This window comes from Simochromis diagramma, unplaced genomic scaffold (assembly GCF_900408965.1).
Source record: "Simochromis diagramma unplaced genomic scaffold, fSimDia1.1 OVJJ01000717.1, whole genome shotgun sequence".
In the NCBI taxonomy this organism is placed as follows: Eukaryota; Metazoa; Chordata; class Actinopteri; order Cichliformes; family Cichlidae; genus Simochromis; species Simochromis diagramma.
Genome location: NW_024387503.1, coordinates 2,742,539 through 2,761,001, shown reverse-complemented (window position 1 = coordinate 2,761,001; position 18,463 = coordinate 2,742,539). Strand labels below are relative to the sequence as shown.

General features: G+C 38.9%; 1 protein-coding gene across 2 annotated transcripts; it reads left to right on the top strand.

The window, feature by feature from the left end:
- The first annotated feature begins 2,624 nt into the window (after window positions 1-2,624).
- On the top strand, window positions 2,625-17,365 carry LOC120725723 (copine-3-like). Of its 2 annotated transcripts, none has more exons than XM_040018700.1 (16): window positions 2,625-2,748; window positions 7,489-7,677; window positions 7,819-7,998; window positions 8,124-8,198; window positions 8,292-8,363; window positions 9,737-9,817; window positions 9,934-10,023; window positions 11,995-12,093; window positions 12,249-12,335; window positions 12,500-12,559; window positions 12,714-12,847; window positions 13,760-13,814; window positions 13,939-13,990; window positions 14,990-15,123; window positions 15,225-15,461; window positions 16,085-17,365. In XM_040018700.1, exons 2-16 carry the CDS (start codon window positions 7,519-7,521, stop codon window positions 16,226-16,228), a joined length of 1,659 nt encoding a protein of 552 aa, XP_039874634.1. In that variant the 5' UTR covers window positions 2,625-2,748; window positions 7,489-7,518; the 3' UTR covers window positions 16,229-17,365. The 2 variants fall into 2 exon arrangements, with proteins under 2 accessions (XP_039874634.1, XP_039874636.1); XM_040018702.1 differs by having other exon boundaries at window positions 15,548-16,200.
- Window positions 17,366-18,463: the final 1,098 nt, after the last annotated feature.

Sequence of the window (18,463 nt, the reverse complement as noted above, 5' to 3'; positions counted from 1 at the left end):
CCGCAGGTGCAAAATGTTTCGTCGATATTGTTACAAACTTACAAACATACAGTACAGCACTTCAGAGTCACACTGCTGGCAATCAAGCTGAATGCATTCTGTACTGTACAGGAGACATGGCACAAAATTGATTGACAGTGGTCTACAGCCAATCAGGACGCAGGACACAATGGGCTGTAAAAAAAACCACACAAAAAAAACCGATGCAAAATTGCACAAAAAAAATCCGTGAAACAGCAAGGGCACAAAAGGTGAACCGCGTTATACTGTACTTGAATTTTTGGTGCTACAAGCTGCTGGATCATGGAGTGCACTTAGTTTTTGTCAAATAAATGTCATGTGTTGTTGTTATTAATGTCAGGACATAATCATTTTTTATCAGGTCCCAATATGTAAAACATATTGTGAAAGGGAGCATGCTCTCGTTTCAACACGCATGTTGGTAGGACTCGATTGGTTCGTTCTGTGAGAAAGCTGTATTGAGGACTACAGTTGTCACAGAAGTATTTAAACATTTCCTTAACTAAGAACTAACTGCACAGGAAAAAGACAAATGTGGAGAGATCTTTTGAGGCATTTGTAAATACTGTAGTTTTTTTTATGATTATTAAAAAAGGGATTTACAAAAACAAACACTCAACTTGAGAATAGGGGATTTTCCTATAAGCTTTTGAATTTGTAGTCATTTAGTTTTCCTTTCAGTTCACATGCACTAAAATGGAAATTCAGTTAACCTGCAGTTTAATCTGACATTTTAAGGCAGCATGAATTAGCTAGGCAACTAAAGGGTTCAAACCCCTCTTGGCAACCCTGAGATGTAATACCACCTCACATAACATGTCATAACATGGTAATACTGTAGCTAAATAAAGATTGCATTCATTCTCCTTTAAACACAGCACGTTCCTCTCCTAACTAAGTGCTTTAGGGTGCTGAGGCTTATAAAAAAACAATTAAAAAAAATTAGCACACCCTAAAAAAATGATAAATGAGAATATAAGTTTCAATCTCTCTAAGATCTCTAAGCTAAAAGGTAGAAGGGGTGGAGTGGGTGTAGGTGGTAGGAGGCAGAGATGGGTTTTTCTGTTTTTTTCTTGCTTTTTATTCTTTTAGATATCCTCAGCCACCTTCTCACTGTTTTGCTGTGAATCTTTCCTTCCTCTTCCTCCCATTTCTTGTAAAAAAAATTTTTGTTATAAATGCAAGCTCATATAAAGACAGGCTGTATTCTACATCCTACAGTCTATTATATCTTGGAAGGATCAGAAAAACAAACTCAATAAACATGACCAGTAATGTTGTGGGGATGAAGCCGGACTCCCTTAAGTTGGTTTCAGAGAGGCGGATGTTGTCCAAGATAAGGATAGTGCTGGACCTCCCACCCACTCCATGACGTGCTGGCCAGTCACAGGAGGACACTCACTAATAGAGTGAGATTACTCAAATGCACCACTGAAAGACACAGGAAGTCATTCCTGCCTGTGGATATCTCTCTGTACAAGTCCTCCATTTAATGCACAAATACAGATGCTGGTTGTTGGAAAACAGACGTCTTACAAGTCTTTACTTTGGCTACTTTATTAAATGACACCAAAACAGCTATACTTGTTTTTGAAAGGACCACTACACACTATAAACATTTTTGGGCTTTCCCACACATTAATGGTCCTCACTGTTTTTCATAACAAGAACTGAGGAGTTTTAGAATTTCTTTTTTTCGGTGAGGTATTTTGAAGATTTTGTCCAGTTTCCAGCTGTGTTAGCATGATGCCTTTTATGGAAAGTTTGGGGCAGGGATGTTAAAATCATTTTACACTGATGACTACATATAACCCACTATGATCTTAAGTAGGCAGGGCAAGGGAAAATCTTAATAAGAGTTAAAGAAATGCAATTTCAACAACACATCTCAGTTTTTCTGCATGATAAATATATAAAATTACTGAAAACGTTCTGGTAGCTCACCAGACTGTCCTATATCTAAAAATCATTACATTTTTGTTGCTTCACAACTTACAATCTTTAAACTGAAATTTCTGTAGTATACAGTTAAGAAATGGGAACTTTTCTGCCATTTAATTGTTTAACTTACATACTTACAAAACTTAAACTAAACTTAAAACTTACAAAAATACAGTTAAAAGTCCAAACATGTATACCTTCCTACATATTTTCCAAAGCTGTCAAGAAGGCCAGATTGGAGTCTTTGCTGGGCCGATTGTGGCCCCCGGGCTTTATGTTTGACATCCGTGACTGCAGGGCAACATGTAGTGGAACCCGAGTGGAACACACAGCTGCTAAGAATGGGCTCAACGATCACGTGAACACAAAGTAGTGAGCTGGTTGGTAATTTACTTAAATTATGGTGTCACTTTAATTCTAAATAAATGTACGAATTCATGTGTTTTTATCGTTTACTATTAAATAAAATAGTTCATTGTCATTTCCGCGACATTTCCTCCATACACCACCCGCATGGCTATTATAAGCTTTTGGGCTGACTTCGTAATGGCAAAAGTTGTGTCCTTGTTTATTATTTTTTACAGTATATGTGTTTGTGTGTGAGTTTTATACCTTTTGGTCTCATGTAGTTCGTACAGTTGATTTGGGAGGTCGTGTTTGCGGTCGGTACGTGAAGTAAGCGCACTGGACTCCGCCCACCACCACCGAGCTAGCTGTGCTGTTGCTGCAGCAGCTGGAAACAAACCACAGCACCGCAGCAGTGTCGCTAGCAAGCAGGCTTACGAGGTAAGCTACCACCGCGCTAGTCTTGACATTTGCAATTGTTCAAGAGTTTAAGCGCTGCTGATGAATTCCCACAGAGTGTGTATATACTTTTTCTCGCGTCATGTGACCGTCGCTGATAATAAACCCATTCAACTTAACGACAGAGTTCGTAGGTGTGGCTTTTCGCGTGGTGTTTATGTGAACAGCCACAACCTTTCTGTGTTTCTTTAGAGAAGTTTTTAGGCAACTAACTCTAATATTGTAACGTTAATTAAGGTTTATTTACTATGTAATAATGTTTGTCAGTTGTCTCTGATGGATTGACTTCTTGTTCTATAATCTGGGAAATGTGTGTCAAACATATCTCTCGTGAATGATATCGAGACATTTTTAAGATAGAAAGGATATTTCTGTCACGAGATGGAAGCTTCAGCCTTTTTTTTGGCAAAGCAACTTTGATAAATTCTTTATTTATCAGTGTAAAAGTCTCATTGACATTTAAAACGTCTTTTTCAAGAAAGGTCAGGCCAAGAAGGCAGCAGAAGTCCCAACAAATATACGCTGACAGTTATATAAAGATGTTTTAAGTGACCAAAAAGGATTAGTTTATTATATTGTAGAACACGGAGTATGAACAATAACACAAAGATAGTTGCAAAATACATGGAAACACGTGTTGAGGGAAGTATCGGCATAGATATTTTGATATAACGGATATGATTCATTCATGATTCACGTCCTCCACTGCTTCATGGTGGTTGGTTTTTATGTAAATGATCAACCCAAATCCAAATGTAATATGTACATTAAAATACAATGTATAACATGTCATGTATATAAAAGCATCTTCCACTGACTGTGCATTATTATTAGTACATCTGTAATTTCTAAATGGCTTTGAATGAGAACATTAACTAGAAAGCCAACAGATATTACACTAAAATACTAATCATGTGTTTTAATATAATGTAATAGATCAATAATAAGGTGACTGATTATATGGCTGACAAATAATCTGTGCAAAAGTCTTGAGTCATCACTGATTTCTTTATTTTTCGCTTCCAAGCAGCCACACATTTATGTAGGTTCTTGAGCTTTTCACCAGGCTTTCTCTTTGGACATTGACCACTCCTCAGTCCGGTCCTTGTACCTGACCATTTTCGCAGGAATGTTTTGTGTTTGTTAAGCCATTTAACACTGACCTGTGAACCATTCAAACAAAACAATAAAAAAGAAAGAAAGAAAGCATCTAAAACAGCCTTTAAAAAAAGAAAACAGCTGTGGCAAAACAGCAATACTGCGGTAGCTGGAGCGCCTGAAAAAATACCATGAAATCATGGAAATATACAATCATGACATAATGAAAACTTTCTGTAGTTAAAACAGGGAAATACAGATGTTAGAAAAAAGAGGTTTTTGACATTAAATATAGACTTTATTCTTCCTCAGTCAAACAGCAGCATTCATGCGATTGTTTTGCCCCTGAGCTCCAGGTGTTGTGCCAAAAAGAAATTGCCGCCCGCGGGAGCGCGCGAAGCTGCTTAAAGCTGTAGCGCCCAGATTACTTTATTTACTTTATTTATACTTAATTTTATTATGTGACTTTAAGATAAAAATCTGGGGCTTTTATTGCATAATTAATGTAATAATATGTTATATCACCCATTTAAAATGAGATTTGTTTTACAATGACAAATCCTGTGGCTGAACATTTAATTCTGTTAACAAGTAGACAACATCAGAAAGCTTCTAACAATTTTACATAAAAAATAAAAGTCTGCTATTCAAATAGTTTTTTATGAGCCATAAAAACAAAACAATTAAAATAAAATAAAAAAACATCTAGCAGCTGAACCAAGGGTACCCTAAACTTACAGTCACACTGAACGTGACAGGTTCCCCCGGTACTGCAGACGCCTAAAGGTTTTTGGACACATGTAAACAGCAAAGTTATGTTTCAGTCTAGGTGCAGGTGACAGCAAGTACAGTTTTTGTGCATTTAAACAATTACATTAGAAACCAGGAGGTTTAAACCCCCCAAAAAAACCTAGCCTTTAATTTTGCATGTGTGTGTAGCTAGTCTGGCCTTCAACTCTATGTTGCTGCAATCGGCGTTGTGTGGTGTGAATTAAGTGTTTTAATTGAGTTGGTTGCAGTTACTTCACATGAAGTAACTGCACAGTTACTTCTCCATGCACATCTTCAAGAGAGAGGGAAGAGCAGCAGAGAAAACAACTGGCTGCAGATGGCTGCCCCTCCTCGAGCTAGGTTCTTCTGGAGATTTCTTCCAGTTAAAAGGAAGTTTTTCCTTCCCACTGTCACCAAAGCCCTTACTCATTGGGAGTCATATGATTGGGGTTTTCTCTCTGCTTTGTATTAGTAAAGGGTCTTTACCTTACAATAGTGCCTTGAGGCAACTGTTGTTGTGTTTTGGTGCTTTATAAATAAATAAAATTTAAGTGAATTGACTTGAATGAGAAACCACCTGCATGCTCGCACAGCAACTGTCTAAATTATAAAACAATAAAAATAAAAAACCAGAGGAGGTCAGGAGAGAGGTGTGTGTTTATAGCCATGGATAAAATATTGTGGATGTATTGGAGATTTTCTCAAAATCAATGGAATTATGAATGCAGAAGAGGATTTTGATCCACCTTACCTGTAGCATCTGTAAAGCGTCTGATTGGCAGTGGCTTCATTTTTCAGCCTGAAAATAATCCCAAACACACTGCCAAATAACTAAAAACATACCCGGGTAAAAAACACACACACACACACACAAAGGAACCATATCAGTCATGGATTGGCCTCCGCCTGTTAGATTTGAACATTATGGAAGCAGTTGGGATCATCTCAACAAAGAACAGAACAAAAGGAGACAAAATCGGAGAAAAGCTTTAAAAGTCCTTCCTGGAAAAAAACTTTTTTCAAGAAAACAGACCAGTTAATTTCTCAGTTTATCTGGAACAAAAAGACACCCAGAATAAAAAAGATATTTCTCCAAAGAGCCAAGATTACAGGAGGAATGGGGTTGCCTTGTTTTCAGTTTTATTATTGGGCCTGTAATATACGTTGTATGTCATTCTGGGGCGGGGAACATAGACCTGATTGGGAACGGATGGAAAGTATGACTTTTTTCTCCAATACGCTTAAATCTTTGGTTCATTCAAACTCAGATCTGGGTAAGCATAAATGTAAAAATCCGGTAGTGTCTGGCTCACTAAAAATTTGGTCTCAAATTAGAAAGCATTTTCATTGGCATCAATGTTCAATCTTTACACCATTAATTCATAATCAAGCATACACATTGCTCTCAGGATCAACATTCCAGCTATGGACTTCCAAAGGGATACACACAATCAAGGATCTGTTTATTGATAATCTTTTTCCTTCGTTTTCACAACTTCAACAAAAATTTTCCATAGAAAACAGAGATTTTTTCAAGTATTTACAAATACGTCATTTTATTAAAGAAACGTTTCCATCCTTTCCCAATGAACCACAAAAGCTAGTTTCAGATGATCTATTCTTAATGAACCCGCTAAAGAAAGGAGCTATTTCTAGGATCTACAACCAACTTTTGCAAATAGACAGTACAACTACATTGGACCACTTGAGAAATGCTTGGAGTGAAGAACTGGCTACTAACATCACTAAAGATCAATGGACTAAGGCACAAGAACTGGTTCACTCCACTTCTGTCTGCTGCAGGCACGGACTGCTACAATTTAAGGTCTTGCATAGGCTCCATCTGTCTAAATTGAAGGTTTCAAGGATGTTTCCAGGGGCCGATTCAAGATGTGATCGATGTGGCCAGAATTCTGCCTCATTGTCACATATGTTTTGGACATGTCCTAATATCGCTACCTACTGGTCTAAAATATTTATAACTTTGTCTGATATTTTTAAAAAACAGCTCCCCCCAGACCCAGTAATGGCACTATTTGGTGTAGCTACAGTTAAAAACTTAAATAATAAACAAATTCGTGCTCTGAGTTTTATAACATTGCTTGCAAGACGCCTTATACTTCTAAATTGGAAAAATAAAGCCCCCCCAACTCATTCTGCTTTATTAAGAGACACAATATATCATTTACAGTTGGAGAAAATTACATTTTCATTAAGAGATAATGTTAAACAGTTTTACCTAATTTGGCAACCCTTTATAGATTACTTTAATAAGTAAAACTGAGAGGTTTGGCCTCCTCTCATATCTGCCCCAAGATTATATATATGGGTCTACGCAGGTGGTTTTTTTTTTTTGTTGTTGTTGTTGTTTTTTTTGGGGGGGGGGGGGGGTTCGTTTTTTTTTTTTTTTTTGTTTTTTTCCCTCTCTCCCTCCTTTGAATATACTTATTTAGGATAATAAATATGTATGTATAGACATAGATATGATTGTTTATATAATGATAATTATATTTTATGTAAAAAGGATGAGGAGAGGAAGGAAGGGAAGGGGAAAAAGAGGGGAGGGGAAAAAAAAAAAAGTCCTTCCTGGAAAGCCTGGAGAATTGTTCCTGAAGATCACAGAAATTACTATAGAGCTTGCCTAAGAGAGTTCTGGCTCCATTGAGGAATAAAGGAAGTAATTCCAGACACTGACTTCCAAGTTCATTTGAATTTATGTATCTTTGCATCTTTCAGTAAATTGCTGCACCTATTTTAAATGAAACGTTTAAGGGGGGCACAAGACTTTTGCACAATACCGTATTCTATGTTCTCCATGTTCATTTTCTGTTTATCCACATTTATGGTCATCAGCTCTTGTGAGTTGAGCGTTTCCGGGCTGCGATGGCGGCAGTTGGAGTCCAGCAGACGAGGGTCGCAGACTGTGTGACCAAGGTGTCGCTGAGCATCTCCTGTGACCATCTGCTCGACATGGATGCATTCTCAAAGTCCGACCCTCTATGCGTGCTTTTCATGAACTCCTCTGGAAACCACTGGTTTGAGGTAAGTAGGTTTTTGTTGTGTGGATTTGAAAGGCCTTACTCTTAAAAAAATTAGAGTTATCAATTTCCAGTTTTAGGGCAACAGCTCAACTTTAAAAGTTCCTAAAAGAAAATCCCTGACTGTGAAACGTGTTTGTGTTAGGTTGGTCGCACGGAGAAAATCGAGAACTGCCTCAGTCCCAAGTTTTCCAAGCCTATTGTCCTCGACTACTATTTTGAGATGGTGCAGAAGTTGAGGTTTGAAGTGCACGATATTGACACTGAAAACTGCAGTCTGCAAGAGGCTGACTTCCTGGGACAGCTGGAGTGTACCTTGGGACAGGTTTGCCATCTTTGATTTTCATTACAAGCCATTTGTCTATATATATATATACTGAAAGAGCTATAAGTGGTGGGAAGTGGTATTGGCGTTGTTTAGTGATGACTAAGATGTGTCTTTCTGTTCAGATCGTGTCCTCAAGAAAACTAACAAAACCACTTGTTAAGAAGGACAAGATGCCTGCAGGAAAGGGAACCATTACTGTGAGTTTCTTTGAGTGAGGGACGCAGTGATTTGGTGAAATCTGAGTGAACTTATTTCACATTTTTAATGCAAAACTGCTTCTTGTTCTCTAGATATGTGCAGAAGAAATGACTGACAACAGAGTGGTGGCATTTGAAGTCGCAGCAAGAAAACTGGACAAGAAGGTGTCTTAGACTAGAAGGAATTATGTTCCTGTAATCAGAAATCTTTACGCGGATGATTTGACTGAAGTTACTGACTCTTACTGGTCACAGTTTATGATTAGAAAAACATTTAACACCACTCATCAAAAGTTTGTGCCACTTTGAAAGGTTATGTTTTTATATTTAGAGAAAAGCACTTAAATCAGTGGTCATAGGCACACATTTGCAGTGTTTCCAATGAAAAGCTTTGTTTCAGTGACACATTTTTTGGATTACACAACCAACAATTTAGTTAGTTAAGAGTTGAAATCATAGTAATTGGGAAGTTGAAGTCATAGGGAAGCATGTACCAGTTTCCTCACAAACCACCATAATCTGTTGTACTGGGAAACTTTTCATGAAGCTGCAAGTGTATTGTGTTAAAAGGCCAGAAAATTAGCCAGACTGTTCTTCCTTTTAAAACAAGGATTGCCACTCCATGCAGGCATTTCTCAATGATTTCACACAATGGTGAGAGTTTGCAGAGAACAATGCTTTTCCCAGAATAAAAGGAGAGATATGGTAAATGGACTGATTCTTATATAGCACTTTTCTACTCCCCCAGAGCACTCAAAGGGCTTTATACAACATGCCACATTCACCTCCAACCATCCTTTGAAGTGCTTTCTATTCATACTGTGACAGATGCATCAGAGAGCAACTTAGAATTAGTATCTTGCCCCCAGATGCATCACAGACTGGGGGAGACAGGGATCGAACCACCAACCTTCCCACCAGCACATGACCTCATGAGCTACAGTCACCCTAGAATAGGAACCAGAGTACAATTTAGCAAGTGGGGGGAAAAGAGACCTTACAGACCGTTGGTCGGCCTCTGGATTCTGAGAGACAGATTGTCCGGGTTCAGATGTGTTTGATCCGTTAGGTGTGCATTAGGTAACACAATGTGCACCTACAGAATGTGGATCTTTTCAAAATGATTTCTGATGAATGTCTCCATTAACCTTTAATTGTCACTGATAGCATTTCTGATCAATTCAAAGTTCTATTAAATGCAAAAATATAAATGTCTTTCTTTCCCAAACGAAGACATTTCCACGTGAAGCCAAACTTTTTAAGTGTCAGGGATGTGACAGCTAAGATTATTGAATCTGAAAATTCTCTGAAATGTGATTGGACAACTCGAGCTGTGCCTGTGTAGTAAGTTTAGTTTAGTAATGACTCTTGGACACAGTTAGCTGGATGTAACTCCAGGTGAAAAAGGGTAAAGGCAGCTGATGAGCAGTGATCGATATCGTGTTATGGTGGTCTAAAACATGTCATCACTTTATCCTCACTTTAGAATTTACAGTGTAATCTGTGTTTGCCTGCTTTTTCCTCCCTTTTATCTCCAGGATTTTTTTGGCAAATCCGACCCTTTCTTGGAATTCTACAAGCAGACAGAAACTGGATGGCAGCTGGCTCACAGGACAGAGGTAAACCTGCACTCATTGTGTTTGAGGCTTTCTGGCGCACGGGGAAAAGTGTTTTACGTTTGTACAGTTACATCTCCCAACAGAGGAAGTCTTTCTGTATCCGTGTTGTTGTGCAGGTGGTGAAAAATAACCTAAATCCTGTTTGGAGACCATTCCAAATCCCAATTCAGTCACTTTGTGCAGGCGATGTTGAGAAACCTATCAAGGTAAGGACACTCATACACACATAAAGTATGCTGGTTTCTTTTTTGTCCTAACTGTCTGCAGAGCTGAATGATGTGAAGCAGCCAGTAAAACTGGAAAGTTGTTATGCACTAATTGTGAAATTCTGGAGTGGTGCTGATGTTTAAAACACCACACTGGCTGATAGCCAGTGTAGCAGGGAGACAACATAGGCATCGTTAGAAAGTTTGGTTTTTTTTTTTACACATATATCCTAAAAACAAACATTATGACTACTGAAGCTTTTATTTTCACCGTTTTTCATCTCGAAAGATTTGAACCGTAAACGTCCTCTGTTGTCTCCCTCTTGCATAACTTGCATATCCTTGATCTTACTGCCACTAAAGATTTGTTGTGAGTATTCGTTTATGTTGTTTCCATCCTCTAACTCTTATTAAGGCAAACTTATCAGGAAGAGATGCTTTCCAGTCAGCAGTACACGTGAGGTAACTGTCGACAGTGTCAACATGGAATGCTGTTAATGTGAAGGATGCAGGGTCTGTGACAGGACCGGCTCAAGTCCTGGATGCATCTACATCTATCTTAAAGGAACGCACACTTTCAAGGAGTTTGGCCCATTGGTTAAATTTACCTGATCGTTTACTGACACAGTCTGGGAGCGCCTTTAATCAAATGTAATTAACAACACTTTATGTCCAAAAATGATCTCTGATTACAAAAACAGCTGACAAAAGCATCTTTTTGAACCTTCAAATATTCCTGTTAAACAGGATATGAAGCTTATTTATGAAGTTTACTGGTGATTGTATTTGGTGGCTCCACACACTATATCCCATTTTGATCCTGGGAGGAGACACAAAGCCGTTGAGGGTTGTGTCAGGAAGAGCAAAAAATTAGCCAAATCAAACATACAGAGCTGTCTGCTTTGGCGACCCCTGTGAATAAGGGAGAAGCTCAAAGTAGCCCACTGATTCTATTTAATTTGATATAAAGGTTTAGGTAAGCTAACCAAGGGGTCAGTTTTCCAAATGGGACAAGTTTTCCATTAAGATGGATCCATTTTTTTACTTACCCATTAGCTTTCATAGCTGTTGAAGAGTCACCAGTGTGAAATTAGTTGTAAAGAGGAATACGGTGCTGCATAACAATCCTTGCGATCGCTTTGGTTGCTAGCGGGTTGCTGCAGTTGCCACTTCACTGAATGGAAGATGCAGATGTGTCTGCAAACACACTGTTCTCTAAACGGCAGTGGAATATGCAAACTGGAAACAGGGACTGTTCACCTTCAAAGTGAAAGTTGTGCCGATTGAAGAGTGTCAGTGCAGTGCTAAAGCACAACGTTAGCTTTGGGAGTGACAATCCGCGTTTCCTTTTTCAAATGTTCAATGAAGCTTTTTCAAGTTTCACTACAGATTGGAGAACAAATAGCACGTGTTTGCAGACAAATTTGCATCTTCCACACCAACTGCTTGCCACAGACGGGGAGGTTTTTGGTGTAGCTCCATCTTTGCAACTGATTTTACGTAGCGACATCCAGCAACCTTCAGTAACCACTTGCCACCCGGTCTGGGAATTTAGATTTTTCGTAGTCAACAGAGGTTACTGAGGGGTCACCGACAGACTGGTTTATAGGCCCGTGTGACTGAGGCCTAAGATGTCCATGCTGTGTATGGAGCTGTTTGTGTTTTCTGTGTTCTCTCAATGCCGAAAGTGTTACAGAATCTACTGTGTGTGGCTGTGAGCAGGTCCTGCAATCGCTCTAAAGGAGGAACTCTGTCACCCCATTTGCCAGCTTAGATGGCCTCTGTGTGTGTGTGTGTGTGTGTGTTTGTTTCTGGTTGACGTTTTAGTATCATGAAGTCGCCTTACATTTGAAGCTTCACACCCACCATGCTTTTGCCTCACCTACTTTGATTTCCAAGCGCCGCTGATCATTTTGGTGCAAAATTTGGTGATTCCAAGTCTCACCTCTCCTCACTGTCTCTGTTCGCTAGATTGACTGTTATGACCACAACAACAGTGGCGATCACGACTTCATTGGAACATTTCAGACCTCGCTCAGTCAAATCCAGCAGGCAACAGAAACATTTGCGGTGAGTTCATGTGTGTGTGTGTGTGTGTGTGTGTGTGTGTGTGTGTGTGTGTGTGTGTGTGTGTGTGTTTGCCAGTTTGAACATTTTGCTTAAGAATAAGCAGAGGGGGGGAAGTACATCCTGACACCTGTATGCTGTGTTTCTCTTCTTCACAGGCGGAATTTGAGTGCATCAACAGCAAAAAAAAAGAGAAGAAGAAAGGATATAAAAACTCTGGCATCATCATCATAAAAAAAAGCAAGGTACTCTGGTTTTATATTTTTTTAATATGTGTTTGATATGTTTTCTTATGTTTTTAGATATATCATTCGTCCTGTTGTTTATCTGCTGGAGCACAAGAAACAACATTGTTTACCCTTCTTAATAGATAAGTACTGCTGCACAGTAACTCTTGTGCTGTTTACAGATAGTGAGGCAGTACACGTTTCTGGATTACATAATGGGAGGCTGTCAGATTAACTTCACTGTGAGTTTCACATTTATTTGTTAATCCTAATCCTTCCAGTTATCATTTGGAGACACACCTGAAATATTTAACTGACGTTGACATTTTATGATTCATTCATAATTAACTGACGTTTATTAAAAAAATGCAACACATCCCTCTGGGGGCGGCGCAGATCGCAATTGACTTCACAGGCTCCAATGGGGATCCCAAATTCCCCCAGTCACTCCACTACATCAACCCTCAGGGCTACAATGAGTACCTGGCAGCCATCTGGGCAGTTGGTAATGTCATCCAGGACTACGACAGGTAAATACATACATAAAGGATTATGCAGGTGCAGAAAGTAAGTCTGTTTTCCTTCATTCAGAAAAATTATAAGTCAGACCGATTTAAAAACAAGCTCCACCGTAACTTTTTCTTTTCTAGTCTTAAAGGTTTCTGTGCACTTCATCAGTTCATCTACAGTAATTTCAATGCAATTTAACATGTCGTTTGTAAGTCTTAATATGCACCTCGCCTTTGGCAAACTCACAATCATTCTTACAAGCCTTGAAAGACCTAATATATCACAGTACTAGTTGCCCACATTCAACAAGTTTCAAATAATGAGGTCAGTGTGTGGGCATGTAATCCCTTGTGAGCCAAAAGCTCCAGCTTCAGACTGTTTTACTCGTGGCTGTGTGAACACTACCAACTCAGCACAGGGACCCACCTTCCTCCTGTTCAAGTTAATGAGAGAGTCAGTCAGGAGAAAGGTGGCTCAAACAGAGGGGAGGGGGCTAGCAGCAAAGGTGGCCCATGGTGAATATGCTGCTGGGAATGAATATAATAGATCTCTGCTCTCACCATGATAGTAGCAGCAAAATACTAATAATCTGACCAGTACTTATCTGTTATTTTGAGCGTTCATTCCTAATGCATGGATAACCGAATTCCCAGCAAACCACTTAATGCAGCATGTCAGCTGACAGGCATTAAGCCAGAGCACCAGCTTATCATCCTGATATTCACTAGTTTTCTTGCACTACAGGAAAATAAATGATTAACAAAGTGAAAACATAACAGCGTGAGAAGCAAGGCCAGGATGTCTTGTTTAAATAGAACCATGAAGAACATTAATGTAAAGAGTCTGACAAAAAGACTTAATTTTAAATGTTCACTGGTCTTTACAAACTGACATTAACAGTCTTTATTTTTGTATTGCTTCCTTTTGCACAGTGATAAGATGTTCCCTGCTTTTGGTTTTGGAGCACAGATTCCTCCTGCATGGCAGGTGATTGTTGCACTTTTGATGTTTGCGTACATGTGACACGCGGCAGAAAGATTGTTTGTGTTGTAGGTAAGTGTAAGCCATTGCAGATACGATCATTTGGGATCTGGGTTGTTTATGTGTGCAGGTCAACCACGAGTTTCCCATCAACTTCAACCCATCCAATCCATTCTGTGCAGGTAATAACAGACTGAATGTAATGTGAGATTTGTTTCACACTGCCATGTGTTTGTATAAACATTAGCAGTTATTTAGCACAGTGGAGGTCAGTCTATATTCAGATTTGCCAGTGTGCAGAACAGCTGCAACACGGGGAAAACAATTATATGTTTTACACTAAATAAGAGATATTTTAATTTTAACATATTAGTAGATTTATTTTTGCATCTTGTTCTTCTCATAATTTAATTTCTATGTTGTGACCTATTGCTTTATAAACATGGACGTACCTTTGGGTATAAAATTCAATTCAATACAGTTTTATGTATACAGTGCCAAATCACAACAACAGTTGCCTTAAGGTGCTTTGTATTGTAAGGTAAAGACCCTGCAGTGTTCAAGAGAAAAGTCCAACAATCAGATGACCCTCTTTTGAGCAAGCACTTGGCGACAGTGGGAAGGAAAAACTCCCTTTTAACAGGAAGAAACCTCCAGCAGAACCAGGCTCAGTGAGTGGTAGTGATCTGCCCTGAGCAGCTGGGGCTGAGGGGAAGAAGACAAGACAAAGACACGATGTGGATGAGAGCTAGAGATGAATTATAACTAATGATTAAATGCAGAGTGGTGAATTAACACATGGAGAGTCTAAAAAGGTGCGTGAAGAAGAAACACAGTGCATCATGGGAAGCCCTCAGCGGCCTGTTCCAGTGTAAATAAGGGAGGATTCAGGTTCACCTGATCCAGCTGTAACTTTATTAAAAGACATCATTTTAAGGCTAATTTTAAAAGAAGAAAGGTTTTCTGTCTCCTGAATCCAAACTGGGAGCTGTTTGCACATAAAACAGACCTGAAAGCTGAAGGCTCTGCCTCCTGTTCTACTTTTAAATATCCTAGAAACCACAACTACAGTAAACCTGCAGTCTGAGCAACTTGCTTTAGTGCGGTGATACGGTACATTTCATCCACCTTCATGTAACTGTGACCCATGACTTTATGATGGTTTTTTGTGTGTGTTTCAGGTGTAGAGGGTGTGGTTGCTGCCTACCAGCAGTGTCTGCCCCAGGTGAAGCTTTACGGCCCAACAAACTTTTCCCCAATCATCAACCACGTCGCCCAATTTGGAAGACAGGCGCTGCAGCAGCAAACTGCATCTGTGAGTCACAGAAAGTTTGGAATCAATCAAAGCAGTCCTAATGTCAACTGACTGCTCCACTCTGCTGCTTTTTTTGTTCCTGTTGTCCTGATGATTCACAGCAATACTTTGTTCTCCTGATCATCACTGATGGAGTAATCACGGACATGGACGAGACGCGCAACGCCATCGTCAACGCCTCTCGTCTGCCCATGTCTATCATCATCGTCGGGGTCGGAGGGGCGGACTTCAGTGCCATGGAGTTCCTGGATGGAGACGATGGAGTTTTGCGTTCGACAACAGGAGAGAACGCCATGCGGGACATCGTGCAGTTTGTGCCATTCCGGAAGTTCCAAAATGTAAGCCGTGGCAAGCTATAAAGCACACTCTTTGTCCAGATGCACCAACACCACCAACATTTGAATGTTTGCACATCTTATTCCAGGCGGGCAGTGCAGCCCTTGCACAAAGTGTACTGGCAGAGTTGCCTGACCAACTGGCCTCCTTCTTCAAGTTATTTGAGCTGAAGCCCCCCACTGAACCGAGTCCTACCTAAAATGTGCAGGAGTACCCCAACCAACACGCTGATCGTGCCCCTCATCCTTCCCTTCATTTGATCCGAGCTGCAATCAGGATTTATAAATATCATAGTAACCTTGCTTTTTCAAGGTTATGTCATGCCTTGATTGTTCACAGTACGTGGTGCATTAAGTCATCATATACTGTAGGTTTGTATGAGCACAAAACGGTAACTTAATGATGCACGACTCTGTCGAAGCCATGTGAAGTTTTCTAGCTTTTCTAGCTCTGGTTGGCTGTAAGAACATGTGACTAGCTTAAACTTTAAACACCTTCTCTTGGGTGCTCTTCTCAAATTACAGCTGCAGCTCTCCAACCTCCCTGCTTTCTTTTCTAACTGCATGTTTCTGTGTGTGTGATTGGCACACTTTCACTGTTGCTCTGTCTCTGCCCTTTGTCTCAGTGTCCTAAAGAACTGCTTGCTCAGAGCGTCCTGGCAGAAATCCCAGATCAGGTGTCTGGCTTCTTCAACACCTTGAATTTGAAGCCGCTTGAGAGCTGCACACCTACTTCTGACCTCTCAGCATCTGCGCCACCCCTTCTGTGATTTATTCTGAAAACTATCTTTCCTTCTTAATGTCTTACCTACAAATGTCTTGTGATTCCTCACCTGGAATTTTTTAGGAAAACTTCCTGCAGCTACAGGGTAAAGCCATACTGCATTAATGTTATCAAAGATTTCCTAATATTTGCTAATATGTGGAAATTTATGTCAGTTAAGTGCCAGATATAAATGTTGCTTTTATTTTATTACCTTTATTAAAGGATTTATTGTAACTGTGTTGTATTGGGTGAGCTGTTATTGACTGTTAGTCACATGACAGGGTCTGGAGTATTTAACTGGGTACTGATATCATCTCCTCTGTATTACAGCCATAACTTCTTTGTTGGTTTTCACATTTCATGTTGTAATGGAAAATATACATTTCAGTTTAATACATTTCAATTTAATATTTCCAGCAGATTTCAGGTGTGATGCAGTAAGTTTTACAAAATGAATCCATATGTACTGATCCCGATGTTCAAAATAATGCATTTGTTGTTCTGTTTTTATAGACTTTTTTACAGTTATGTGATTTTGATTAAAAATACTAAATGTGCTTGCATGTCTTAACCAAAAAGAATCAAAGTGATTAAGAACATCCTTTTTTTACACAGTATACTTTTTTGATTTTTACTTTGTCTTAAGAGGAAGTAGCAAAAAATGTACTTCAACATTTATTAGATCCCCCGATACATTTCCCTTGGTGTATGTGTAAATTCATTGTTGATATTTGGAGCTGTTTACACTGATGACTGTGGCGTTGCCTTATGCACTATACATGTCTTTGTAATGGACGCTAACTTCGTCAGTATTTTACTTTGATATAAAACACAGTGGAAGGAAAAATACCAGGAGTTATCCTTCTGCATTCTTGTCATGGTGAAAAATACTGCAACAGCCAGTTTCGCATGTTGTTCTTTGTGTCTGTGTGTAACCCAGTTCAATAAATATTTCTTAGCTTTACAGGTGAGACTTCAACTCACTGGTGCAACTAAAGCAAAATCTCTTCCCTGTCAGTTTTGGTATAAATCTATATTTTAAAAAAATGAATTTTTGGTGTTTTTTTTAATTTTTTTATTCAATGCTATTTATATTCCTTATTATTCTGTTTTATTTTCTCTTTATATATATTTTTGCAGGTAATACAATAAAAGTAACAATAATAAATATAAATATATTGAAGTGTGTCTCGTATGCTTTTATTTTCCAGTAATACCTACAAAATAAATCATTAGATACTGCGACAGAATGAAATGCCATGACTGCAAACTTGGAAGAACGCTGACCTAGACAGAGCAATGATATATGTTAAGGCAGCATCATTTTCAAAAGTCCGGAGGCAGAAATGACTCAATGATGTGATAATGCGACTGGGCTTGAGTACTGTTATTTTTCATTAACATGAGATTAGAGCAAGCGTTTAACCAGTAGGAATGTCACTAATTACATTTACTACTTTAATCCACTATTACTTCATTTAGGTATTTCTATATTGTGCTCATTTGTGTTGCACCCGTGTTGTAGAGTGCTGCTTTTAAAATACTTGCTTGTTTGTCCAAAAGCCTCTTATACCCTTTAAGTTAAATTTTAATTCACTAAAATTAAATAATTGTAAATATAATCTTAGGTCTCTGAAAAACATCAAATGCTCACGCGATGGTCTGCAACGCAGCGGAGTGAAGCCACTGAGCAGCCCAACTTTCTCCAGGTGAAATCAGTTTCTCCTGGTGATGTTTTAACACAAAACGTTTAAGACAAGTAAGTTTGTAATGAATTAAATTTCTGCTGAAGGTTTAGTACATACATTAATCACATGCAGTAGTGTGGCCACATTTAAAAATATTACCCAAAACACTTCACCGAGCAACAAAAACAAGTTTCCTCAGTGAGTGGTAGAAATGGTACAAACAGTAAGTTATTTTAAATCAAAATTATATTCAAACTGACTGAAATTTTGCTTTTGACAGCCACTCAAAACATTTCTGAACATGGCCATGATGAAACAGAAACCCCACAAAACCAGAGAAATGTCCTTAAGATCTTAGATCTAATAAGCAAACATGATGCATTAGTGAAAAGACGACCATCACAAGGTCCCACAAACGCAAAAATATATCAGCAAAAGCACTCAAAAGGAGATTCTGGGATGTTTGGCTGAAGTGGTGAGTGAGGAAATCCTCAAGAATGTTAAAGAAAGTTAACATTTTTCTATTTTGACACATGAGACAAAGGACATAA

What these genes read in the sequence shown, in the direction of transcription:
- LOC120725723 (XM_040018700.1), top strand. Translation starts at nt 7,519, where the DNA reads ATGGCGGCAGTTGGAGTCCAGCAGACGAGGGTCGCAGACTGTGTGACC. An exon ending in TCATCATAAAAAAAAGCAAG is followed by an intron (nt 12,336 to 12,499) that starts GTACTCTGGTTT and finishes TGCTGTTTACAG; the next exon opens with ATAGTGAGGCAGTACACGTT. An exon ending in GTCATCCAGGACTACGACAG is followed by an intron (nt 12,848 to 13,759) that starts GTAAATACATAC and finishes CCTTTTGCACAG; the next exon opens with TGATAAGATGTTCCCTGCTT.